This window comes from Rhinopithecus bieti, unplaced genomic scaffold (assembly GCF_001698545.2).
Source record: "Rhinopithecus bieti isolate Rb0 unplaced genomic scaffold, ASM169854v2 scaffold_37555, whole genome shotgun sequence".
NCBI lineage: Eukaryota > Metazoa > Chordata > Mammalia > Primates > Cercopithecidae > Rhinopithecus > Rhinopithecus bieti.
This window is the reverse complement of record NW_016815947.1, coordinates 1,042,120-1,054,992: the sequence shown is the minus strand read 5'-3', so window position 1 is coordinate 1,054,992 and position 12,873 is coordinate 1,042,120. Positions and strand designations below refer to the sequence as shown.

Sequence of the window (12,873 nt, the reverse complement as noted above, 5' to 3'; positions counted from 1 at the left end):
AAAAAAAAAAAAAAGTTCTTTGAAACCAATGAGAACAAATACTAGAATCTCTGGGACACAGCTAAAGCAGTGTTTAGAGAGAAATTTATAGCACTAAAAGCCCACAGGAGAAAGAGGGAAAGATCTAAAATTGATACCCTAACCTCACAATTAAAGGAACTAGAGAAGCAAGAGCAAACAAATTCAAAAGCTAGCAGAAGACAAGAAATAACTAAGATCAGAGCAGAACTGGAGGAGATAGAGACACGAAAAACTCTTCAAAAAAAATAGTGAATCCAGGAGCTGTTTTTTTCAAATGATTAACAAAATAGACCGCTATCCAGACTAATAAAGAAGAAAAGAGAAAAGAATCAAAGAGACACAATAAAAAGTGATAAATGGGATATCACTCATTGATCCCACAGAAATACAAACTACCACAGAGAATACTATAAACACCTCTATGCAAATAAACTAGAAAATTTAGAAGAAATGGATAAATTCCTGGACACATACACCCTCCCAAGACTAAACCAGGAAGAAGTCAAATCCCTGAAAAGACCAATAACAAGTTCTGAAACTGAGGGAGTATTTAATGGCCTACCAACCAAAAAGCCCAGTACCAGATGGATTCACAGCTGAGTTCTACTAGAGGTACAAAGAGGAGCTGGTACCATTCCTTCTGAAACTTTTCCAAACAATGCAAAAAGAGGTGCTCCTCCCTAACTCATTTTATGAGGCCAGCATCATCCTGATACCAAAACCTGGCAGAGATGCAACAAAAAAAGAAAAATTTCGGCCAATATCCCTGCTGAACTTCGATGCAAAAATCTGCAATAAAATACTGGCAAACCAAACCCAGTGGCACATCAAAAAGCTCATCCATCAAGATCAAGTGGGCTTCATCCCTGGATGCAAGCCTGGTTCAACATACGCAGATTGATAAATGTAATCCATCACATAAACAGAAACAATGACCAAAACCACATGATTGTCTCAATAGATGCAGAAAAGGCCTTTGATAAAATTCAACACCCCTTCATGCTAAAATCTCTCAATAAACTAAGTACTGATGGAATGTATCTCACAATATTAAGAGCTATTTATGACAGACCCACAGCCAGTATCATACTGAATGGGCAAAAGCTGGAAGCATTCCCTTTGAAAACTGGCACAAGACAGGTATGCCCCCTCTCACCACTCCTATTCAACATAGTATTGGAAGTTCTGTCCTATGCAGTCAGGCAAGAGAAAGAAATAAAATATATTCAAATAGGAAGAGAGGAAGTCAGATTGTCTCTGCAGATGACATGAATGTATATTTAGAAAACCCCATCATCTCAGCCCCAAATCTCCTCAGGCTGATAAGGAACTTCAGCAAAGTCTCAGGATACAAAATCAGTGTGCAAAAATCACAAGCATTTCTACCAATAGTAGACAGATAGCCAAATCATGAGTGAACTCCCATTCACAGTTACTACAAAGAGAGTAAAATACTTAGGAGTTCAACTTAGAAGGGATGTGAAGGACCTCTTCACGGAGAACTGCAAACCATTGAGCAGCTTTTTATGTGCTTATTATCCATTTGTATATCTTCTTTTGTGAAATATCTATTCATACTTTTTTTTATCCTTTATTAATTGTTCTTTTAATATCTTCTTAAATTTTCTCCTGAGACTGGTGAGCAGAGGGACCCAGAGCAAGGGAACTTAGAGGAAAGAAGGCAGTAATTAGGGAGGAGGAGGTCAGGAGGAGGAAGAAAGCATTTCTTTTCTTTTTTTCAGTGTTTTTTTTATTATTATACTTTAAGTTCTAGGGTACAGTGCAGGTTTGTTACATATATATATACATGTGCCATGTTGGTGTGCTGGCACCATTAAACTCATCATTTACATTAGGTATATCTCCTAATGCATCTCTCCCCACTACCACTCCCACAAATAGACCCTGTGGTGTGATGCTCCCTTCCTGGTGTCCAAGTGATCTCATTGTTCAATTCCCCACCGATGAGTGAGAACATGTGTATTTGGTTTCTGTTCTTTGCGATAGTTTGCTGAGAATGATGGTTTCCAGCTAACATCCACATCGCCTACAAAAGGACACGAACCATCTTTTTTATGGCTGCCATAGTATTCATGGTTGTCATATGTGCCACATTTTCTTAATCCAGTCTGTCTGAATGGACATCTGGTTGATTCCAAGTCTTTGCTATTGTGATAGTGCCGCAATAAACATACGTGTACATGTGTCTTATACAAGCATGACTTATAATCCTTTGGGTATATCCCCAGTAATGGTGGCTGGGTCAAATGGTATTTCTAGTTCTAGTCCTTGAGGAATTGCCACACTGTCTTCCACAATGGTTGAACTAGTTTACAGTCCCACCAACAGTGTAAAAGTGTTTCCTATTTCCTCCACATCCTCTCCAGCACCTGTTGTTTTCCTGATTTTTAAAGATTGCCATTCTAACTGGTTAAATGGTATTCATTGTGGTTTGATTTGCAATTTCCTCCTGATGCAAGTGATGATGAGCATTTTTTCATGTGTCTGTTGGTTGTATGAAATGTTTCTTTTGAGAAGTTCTATTCAGTATCCCTTTGCCCACCTTTGATGGGGTTTTTTTTTTCTTGTAAATTTGATTGAGTCTTTATAGGTTCTGATATTAGCCCTTTGTCAATGAAGTAATTGCAAAAATTTTCTCGCCATTCTATAGTTGCCTGTTCACTCTGATGGTTTTTTTTTTTTTTTATTTTTTTTTTGATGTGCAGGAAGCCTCTCAGTTTAATTAGATCCTGTTGTCAATTTGGTTTGTGCTGTTGCGTTTGGTGTTTTAGACACGAAGTCCTTGCCCATGCCTATGTCTGAATGGTAATTCCCTAGCTTTCTTCTAGGGGTTTTATGGTGTTAGTTAAACATTTAATCTCTAATCCATCTTGAATTAATTTTCGTATAAGGAGTAAGGAAAGGATCCCAGTTTCAGCTTTCTATTTATGACTAGCCAATTTTCCAGCAACCATTTATAAATAGGGGAATTCCTTTCCCCATTTCTTGTTTTTGTCAGGTTTGTCAAAGATCAGATGGCTGTAGATTGTGTGGTATTATTTCTGAGATCTGTTCTGTTCCATTGTCTATATTCTGTTTTGGTACCAGTACCAGCTGTTTTGGTTCTGTAGCCTTGTATGTGTTCGTAGCAGGTAGCGTGAGCCTCCAGCTTTGTTTTTTTGCTTAGGATTGTCTTGGAAATGCGGGCTCTTTTTGCTTCATATGTATTTAAAGCAGTTTTTTTCCAATCTGTGAGAAAGTCATTGGTAGCTTAATGGGGATGGCAATTTTTTTTGAATCTAATAAATTACCTGGGCAGTATGGCCATTTTCACGATATGATTCTTCTATCCCTGAGCAAGGTATGTTCTTCCATTGTGTTGTGTCCTCTTTTTATTTCACTGAGGCAGCGGTTTGTTAGTTCTTCTTGAAGGAGGTCCTTTACATCCCTTTATAAGTTTGATTCCTAGGTATTTTATTCTCCTTGGAAGCTATTGTGAATGGAGTTCATTCGTTTGATTTGGCTGTCCTGTCTGTTACTGGTGTAGAGGAATGTTTGTGATTTGCACATTGATTTTATATCCTGAGACTGCTGAAGTTGCTTATCAGCTTAAAGGAGAATTTTGGGCTGAGACAATGGGGTTTTTCTAAATATACTGGTCATGTCATCTGCATAATTCATACAGGTTTACCCCAATTTTTATTTTGGTAATTCCGTTTTTTTTTTTTTTTTTAGTTATAAGAGAATTTATGGAGCAAATTCTTTATGAGATACATGATTGCAAATATTTCCCTATTGTATGCACTTGACTTTTCATTTTCTTAATGAAGAGCAGAAGTTTTTCATTTTGTTAAATTCAGTTATCAACTTTTTTTCTTATATAGATTCTGTTTCTGGTATCAAATTTAAGAAAACTTTGCCTCGTCCAAGGCCATAGAAATTTTCTCATTTGTTTTCTTCTTGAACAAGAGTCAGCAAATTACAGCCTGTGAACCCCATCTGGCCCACAGCCTACTTTTGTAAATAAAGTTTTATTTAAACATAGCCATACTTCTGTATTTCCATATTGTCTGTGCCTGCTTTCTCTCTACCTGAAGTTTTGCGCAGTTTCTATACTGTGTCGCCCAGAAAACTTGAAATACTTAATGGCCCCTTTCAAAAAATGTTTGCTGACCCCTGTTCTAGAAGTATTACAGTTTTAGCTCTTATAGTTCTAGGATCCAGTTTTAATTAATTTTTCCGTATGATGTGAGGCAAAGAGACAAGTTCATTATTATTATTTTTATTTTGGTGTATGGATATGCAGTTGTCCTAGTACCATTTATTAAAAAACTCTCCTATATGTTAGAAGTTACTTGCTTCTGGCTGCTTTCAAGATTTTCTTCTTGTGTCTTGTTTTCAGCTGTTTGATTATGATGTATCTGGGTGAGGATCTCTTTGTGCTTATCATACTTTGGATTTGTTGAATTCCTTAGATCTGTAGGTTAATGTTTTTTCATGAAATTTGGAACATTTTCAGCAGTTACTTCTTCTGATATTTTTACTGTTCCCTTTCTGGAGCTCCGATTATATACATGCTGGTATGCTTGATGTTGTTTACAAATCTCCAATGCTCTGTTCTTTTTCTCTGTTCTGACTGGTTAATTTTTTTGTGATTTCACAGACTGTTTCCTATTTAATATCAAATCTGCTCTTCAGACCATCTAGTGAACTCATTTGAATTTCTGATTTCAGTTACTATTCAACTCTAAAATTTCCACTTGGTTCTTTTTAATAGTTTGCATTTATTTCTTTGTTGATATTCCCTATTTTAGTTATATCATCATAACTTTGAGCATGGCTTCCTGTAATTCTTTGAATAATATTGATAATAACTCTTTTGAAGTTTTTGTCTGCTGAATCCAATATCTACTCTTACTCGGATACAACTTCTGCTGGCTGCTTATTTCCCCCCCCTGAATACGGGTCATAGTTGGCTGTTTCTTTCCATGACTTACAATTTTTTTTGGAACTGGACATTTTGTGTAGCATGTTATAGTAACTTTGGATTCGGTTTTTATTCATTTTTTTCCCTTGCAGGTTGTATTTATTTATTTATTTAGTAACTTTCATGGACTTAAACTGCAGAATCTGTGTCTCCCACTATGTGTGGTTACTTATGTGTCTCCCCAACTTTTAAAACTTTTTAATTTGTAATTTTAAGCTTGGCTTTGTAGGGTTCCCACCTGCAATTCCTGAATTTAGTGCTTAGCTAATTATTGGTTGAAGGCTATACCTGAACACCTTGAACCAGAAAGGCTTTCACCTTCTTCTGGGAGATTGTATGGAGGCTGTGAAGGGAGGATCACTTGGGCTCAGAGTTTGAAGCTAGCCTGGGCAACATAGTGAGACCCCATTTCTGATTAAAAGAAAAAATCAACTAAGTATAATCTGTTTTCATGTTTGTTTCTTTTACTTTTTATTATGTTGTCTTAGACCTAAGACCCTGTGCATGTACCCAAATTTTCTGTTAGCCAGGCATGTGTGGAGAGCTAGGTCTCTCAGGTTTCCAGCTTCCCCCATGCATATGCTGCCAGTCTGTCAGTTAGACTGCATTTTGTGTGGAGCTTAGGACCTTATGGGACTGCCGTGTACATGTGTGCAGCCTCCTAGTCAGCCAGTGTTGTGTGGAGGGCATAGGCTGTCTCTTTAGGATATGTGGAAAATTTATCAAGTCTCTCTATGGCTTTGCCATTTCCAGTGTCTTTCTATTAAGTTTCTAGCTAGTCCTCAGGTTTATGGTTCACCCCAACAACAGCAATCTTGGACTAAGCAATCTGCAGGCTTTTCTGTTTCCTGCTGAGTGTGGGTTTTCCACTCTCTGCTCCAAGTCAAAGTCATCCCCTTTTTGCGATGAATGTGCGGGTTCCTTGATGGAACTTATACTTCAGTGGAGCTAGGGTAGGGGATGGAGGTAGCTCCTGGTAAGATGCCAGATTTCCACCGTAGTTACCAGGAAGTTCTGTAGTTTTTCATTAACATGCTCTTCTCTCTCTCTCTTTTTTTTTTTTTTTTTGGTGTTGTTGTTGTTTGGCTTTTGGTTGATTTCCATAGCACAAAGATGGTTGCTTCTGACGCTTTTATCCAGTTTTATAATTGCTTTTTGGGGGTGAGATTTTGTATTCTTTCACTGGAAGTTCAACTTCAGAACTTGGATTTCAAATCCTAGTAGTATTACTTTTCAAAGCTAAATGCTCTTTTCTCTAATTCATGCTTATTTGTCTGTTAGAGATAGAGAACAAGTAATTATTTAAAAAGACGGATGACAGAGGGGTGGATGAATGAGCCCCGATTCAAGTCCTAGGTTTCTACAGAGAACAGAGTTTTATGCCTCCTTATAGATAGATTTGCAAGCTCAAACTGAGGTTAATTGAAGGGATTAATGGCTCTTGTGGAGAGTAGACGTGTTGTTTATTCAGAGTGAGCCAACTATTGTGACGAAGTACCTTTCCTATAGTGTTCTTGACTTCATAACAGTTTTATGAAGTAAGTATTGCAATTATGATTCCATATTTTACAGATACGGAAATATATTTACAATTCGGGAACTTACCTATGCTCTGAACATTTGTATGTGGTGGGGACAGCACTTGAACCCATTTCTTCTGGTTTCGCCTTGTTCGTTATACTCCGTATAACTACTTTCCAATCATATCATAATTACTCACAGACACGTTGATGATCTTAATGTATTTTTTTATGTAGGTAGTAGTTGAGGTTAGAATAATTAATTCTTTTCTTTCAATTGACAATTAGTCTTAACTAATTGAAGAGCCCGATTCAGTCAGGCAGTTATTTAGCAAACTGGTAACAGTTAGAGAAAGAGATCCTGTGGCAGCTTCCTCTGCCAGCTTCCTTTGTTTCTCTTACTCCATAGATGCAGATTCTGCCCAAGAAGCCCCTGCATTGCAGAGGGACTGGAGATCTGTATGATCTGTTTATTTCGCAATTGACAGGGTAAGGGGGCCTTACGGGGGAGGTGCTTTAGCTTTATGCAGCTGGGCTAACATTTATTTGGGGATTATTTAAACTTAGTATTTTTAAAAACTTTGATGAATTTTGTTTGTCCTACATCAGTTTAGTGCCAGGTTATCATATTAAAAAGCATTTATTATAATGGTGATTTTTTAAAAAAGGTCCTGTTAACAACAAATCAGACAAACATGATTCATGCTTCTAAAATACCGAATCTGGGATCATTTAGAATATAAATAATATTGAATATATATAGGTAAAATTTCATGACAATAACATTTTAAAAAAAGGTTTTGAATGAACATCTGTTTCTATAGCTCATCATAGTTATTCTTTATTAATCTACTTTGTTTCTTTTCCATAAATCTGTCAATCTGTAGAGTGAAAAAGGGACTTGTGGATATGCCATAAACATTGTGGGTGGCTGTGGTGTCTTTTTCTGCTGCTAGAAATTAATACTTACTTCCTTTAATTCTTTGTCTACCCTAGATGCCAATGAAATTTGAGTCGTGTCTTCCGACTGTCTTGTATCTGATCATTAGGATAAGTGTAAAAATGCAGTTGATAAATCTTACGGGAGCCAAGATTAAGTTTTGTAGGTCTCACTTGGCAGGTTTATAGAGCAAGTGCCAGAAATGATGGTTTTTATAATAGGATAGATTAAAATAGGCGAGGAAGAGTTTAATGTTCTTTTATAATCACAGAAAGATTTGGCAGATGACTGTAGCCTTGATGAGTATGTGAAAAGAGTTGGTGCTGTTCTGATGGGCTTGTTTTTATTTTTCGAGATGTTATTATACCTGGTAGTAAAATAGCTTTGTTTACCTAAAGAAGTAATATATTTCTGTAGTTTAAATGGATATTTTTAGTATTCTGTGTGACTCATATTTTTAATCGTACCCTCGTACCCTTTAAACATTTAATTTATGGATTTTAAGAATTCAACGATAATATTATGTATGTTGTCCTTACCACTATTAATACATATTCCACTTTCTAATGCCAACACATTTGGAGAACTACTTTCATTCTTAAGCATCTTAAATGACTTTTTTTTTTTTTTTTTTTTTTTTTTTTTTAAGCCATAAGGATGAGTTTACCATTATTCCTGTACTGGTTGGAGCTCTGAGTGAGTCAAAAGAACAGGAATTCGGAAAACTCTTCAGTAAATATCTAGCGGATCCTAGTAATCTCTTTGTGGTTTCTTCTGATTTCTGCCACTGGGGTAAGTTCTAGATTTTAACATATCATGGTAGATGTTATATACTTCTGGTTAAAGGTATCTTTTCATTCTAAGCTCTGATTTTCAATTTTTTATCACTTTCCTTGGAAAGTTTTACTTCTGGCAGCAATGTTTAAAAGTGAACAAAAAATCTTTTGATCCTTTAAAAAGGATCAGATTACAATAGTGGATTATGGGTACATTTCCAAAGGCGACTGGTATAATTGGATTCACACTGTGAAGTCATCCTTGCTTAGATACTTATGTAGTGGGAGTTAAGATCTTTTAACCTCATTTCCAAGTAGGTGTGTATGGTAGATTCTTTGAAGTTAGTTTTGGTGGATAAATCCAGTGTTCTTTAGGATATAGAAGAGCACTGTGTGCTGTGCCAGTCCTTTTCCACATTTCCTTTTTTGTAATTAGTCTTTTTCCCCCCCTTTTGGTGCTTAGTTTTTGCCCACAATTGCCATCAGTTTAAAGCTACCCTCCAGAGATTATAACATATTGGCTATTAGCACTGTGGTCTTCATTGGTAATGCTTTATGAGGGTAAGGACTCTTGAGTGATTTTTTAATTATTGTAAGAGTAAGAATCCTTCACAGTGAATACATCATAAGAGAAGTGAGCTGTTTGTGGATTCCTCTTTCAGTAAACATTGCTTTTACAATCTTTGGATGCAGTTTGCTTTCCTTTATCCATTACTGTCCCAGAATATTTCTAAGTTTTGTTCCTTTTAGGACATCTCTTTGACCTATTAATTTATTGGTTTAAGATGCCAGTATCTGTTCATTTATCAGTTATTTCTTTGATCATAAGGAAACCTAAAATGAAAGACCATAATTTTTAAGATACAATGCTAGAATAGCCAGGAGAACATCCTCAGTGAAACATAGGGAGCCATGGCATTTTATATGTCTTACCCATTGATTGCCAGAATTAATTCAACATTTATCTGGCCTGGTTGGGCTGGTGTCTTTCTCTTGCTTCTATCTCCGAATGGCCTTTTCAAAGTTGAGATCTCAGTTCAAGAGAACTATCTTTCGTAATAGTACAGATTATTTTTTTGCATAAAGTACTTATCCTCAACTGGGAGTGATTTTACTGTGAGGGGCATTTGAAAATTCCTGAAGACAGTTTTGATCACCACAACTGGGATATGGTTTGGAGGTGGCAATACTATTGCTATCTAATGAGTAGAGTCCAGGGTAGCTGCTAAATAAACATCCTACAATGGCACAGGATGGCTCCCACATCAGAGAATTACCAGGCCCAAAATGTCAGCAGTGCTGAGGTTGGAAACCCAGATTTTTAGGGTATGCAGGTAGTTGTGCTTCCTTTCCAGCCCCCTAGAGAAGCTCTCAGGGGTCTTCTTCTTTTTTTAAATCGGTTTTTAATATTCAAGGTTCTTTATTTACTGATTTTATTGGTTAGCTGGTTTGCTACCTTTGGCAGAAGTTACATTTTATGGATATAAGTATGCTGCTTAGATCTGAAGGCTTGGTAGATGCCTAAAAGGAGTTCCTTTCTGTAGAATTTTGGAATTTTGTTAAATGACCCTGAAAACTTAAATATCATTACTGCAAAACAGGATATTTTCCTTAATATTGTGAATTTGTGTTGGTAACAAAGCATGGCTTTATGTTTTGAAAATTAAAATTCTTGAATAAATGTCCCACCCCTCCTTCATTTTTAAGGCTCTTATTAATCACTTGATTTAAATAATTAGTTCCCTTGATATTATTTTTCAGAACCTGGGCTTTCTCTCTAAGTTGGCAACCTGTGCAATCATAACATAAATTCATGTACAACGTCAGTAAACATTTCTGTATTGCTCTTTTCTGTGGAATCATCCTTTTTACCTCATTAATAAAGAATTCTAAAGTAAGCAAAGCCTAGTCCACTGCTGTATGTAACTACAGTGGCTGAGAGAGAAAAATAAATCTGTTTTACCTTCTACCTAGATTCTTAGAAAATTATTGAGGTTGTTTTGTCTCCTGATTTCTTGGAGATTTTGGTATCTAAATTGTAAGATAGGCTTTCCAGGTGATAGTTACAAAAAAGAGCTCAAAAAAATTTAAAGACTCATAAATAATAGTTGTAAGAATTATCTAGAGACGAAAACATTTTTTATGTTTATGTTTGGTGTTTAAGTAATAGAACTTTTCAAGAGTTCATTTTTTAGTATCACCATCATTAATAATACTCATTAAATGTTTTCTTTGTGTTTATGGAAAGCACTGTGCTACTTCTTACTGAGAAATATGTTGGGGTTCTGGAGATAAGTGAAAGGTGTAACATAGATAATATTCCAAAATTGATAGTCTTTTCACTACCACAGTAATTCTTGTAAAGTAAGATACATTTTCCTTTTTTGCATGCCTACGGAAGTAATATGAATTACTGACCAGTTATGGGTTAAGCTATCTTAAGAATTAAGTTTCATGTTTCTCACATTCATACTGTAGTGGCGACGGATATCTTTCCTAAATTAGTAAGCCTGCCATATTATCATCTCAAAATTCAGCTTTTCTCATGAAGATAATACTTAATGGTTTTCTTTCTTTTAAAGAAGTACTATACAGGTTGATTTTATTATGTAGAAGCAATCATAACACTGACTTCTAAGTAATTTCATAGGAGGGATTCAGTTCCTCATGCATGCAGAGGTCTTAAATGGTTCATTGAGTTTCCTCTTAACACACTCTATAAATACCTGAATTTTTTTTGGAAAAAAAATTTATTATAGTACACTTGAAAAATTACTCAGCTACACACAGTGGAAGTTTCTTTGTTTTGATTATTAGATTACTGGCAGTGACCACATTGTTCATTTTTAGTCAGTGGTTCTCTTTATAGTGTGCCTACCTGTTGCAGAAAGTAAAGTGAAAACCTTGGTGATAGAGACATTTCAGATTATTACGTGTAAATTGGAAAGCTTTTTCTTGTTAACCTTATTTGTTAGCCAGTGTTCTTTATAAAAATGATCTATTTTCTTAAATGTATTTTACTTTAAAGATGTTCGTCTTTCAGATGCCTTGTAGCTTTTATTTAGACTTGAAAAGAGGCATTAGAGAGATAAAGGTAGACATACTGAAGCACTCTCAAGTTTTCTTTCTAGTTGAGGTAAGTCAAGGGAGAGACAGGAACCTAGATTCCATTATCCCCCTTCTTTCAGTCCCCTCATTTGAGTTCCCCAAAAAGAAACCCTGCATTTCAGTTGCTGCCTTTTATCACATCACCAGTCTTGTACATATAGAAATGCCAGATTATATTGCTCAGGCAACACTTAAAATAGTTTCACCTCATTTCATCCTTTCTGTTACTAGCAGGAAGTAGATTAAGTGAAAAGACATTTGCCACTAGTCTGTGCTTTACCGTGGTTAAATTGTTCCAATACTTTTTGTGCTTATTAAGTTCTATATCCTATAGGATGGCTCCGTATGAGAGAATTTTGTCTGGACCTATTTTAATTTTTCAATTAGTAGAATTTTCATTCTGTCTTCTCAAGTTTCAGTTTTGGCCTTCTTCATATATATGATTGATATTTGTGTTTCCATGACCTTCCTGAAATTTATATTTCTAAATTTAGATTGTTGGCAGCTTTCATTAACATAATTTTCACTTCTAAGAAGTTTCTAAATGAAATTGGATTTAGCAAAAATTGATTTTTCAAAAGTGGAGTCATAAATCGGGTATGGTAGTTTGTGCCTATAGTCCCAGCTATGTGGGAGGCTGAGGCAGGAGGATTACTTGAATCCAGCCCGGAGAACAAGTAAGACCTCATCTCTAACAAAAAAGAAAAAGTAAAAGTGGACTCATGCTTTATTTGATTTACCTTTTATGGTGGTTTTGCAAATCAGTTTAGATAAGTTTACTTGGTGAATGTTTATGACATTATATTCTTTTTTAAATATGAGTTTACTATAGTCTTTTCAGCAATTTTGAATTTTTATGCATAAATTTATATTTGTTTTGGTTTACATTACTAGCTTTTTATAAATATGTACCACTTATTAAAAGTGGCATTCCCCTAAATATTTATGAAATTTATTACATTCAGATTTCTTCTTTATTGCATATTAACGTGATTATTCATGCATACTCTTTCTTTCTGTTAGTCTCTTGGGTATAAGGCTATTGCTATTTTCTAAATAGTTAAATTGGTTTGAGTGTAAGTTAGCTAATTCTTAAAATATACCTTAACCAAGCCATCATATTTGTCTTCTCAAATATTTGTACATACAGATTTTACAGATTTAGTTTTTGACTTTTTGCACATTTGAGATAAGGCTAATACTTATACATTATAACTAGGACTTCAGAATGAAAACATGATAGTATTTAGCTTTTAAAAGTGATTACCTTATTTGATGCTATTTAGAGAATATTTCTTTTATGAAATACATTTTTTCTTTGGTAGTGATTTCAATTTTGAATGTCCCCAGGTTGGATCCTTAGTATCGAATGGCCTAGTAATTGATCTCACAAGGTTGTTGTGAGGTTTAACTCAAATATTTGAAAGTGGTTTAACATATTAAAAAATGTGATTAAGTAAATGTATGACAGTATAATTTTATTGGATATATATCTGAAAATCTATCTTATTGACTGATCTT

At 35.2% G+C, this 12,873-nt stretch overlaps 1 protein-coding gene across 1 annotated transcript in view; it reads left to right on the top strand.

The window, feature by feature from the left end:
* Positions 1–63: 63 nt before the first annotated feature.
* LOC108516635 (protein MEMO1-like) overlaps positions 64–12,873 on the top strand; it is a 30,993-nt gene continuing 18,183 nt past the window's right edge. The window contains exons 1-3 of the mRNA XM_017854220.1: positions 64–69; positions 606–610; positions 8,115–8,260. Of these exons, the coding sequence (XP_017709709.1) occupies positions 606–610; positions 8,115–8,260 (151 nt within the window). The 5' untranslated portion in view covers positions 64–69. The remainder of the gene's footprint in view (positions 70–605; positions 611–8,114; positions 8,261–12,873) is intronic.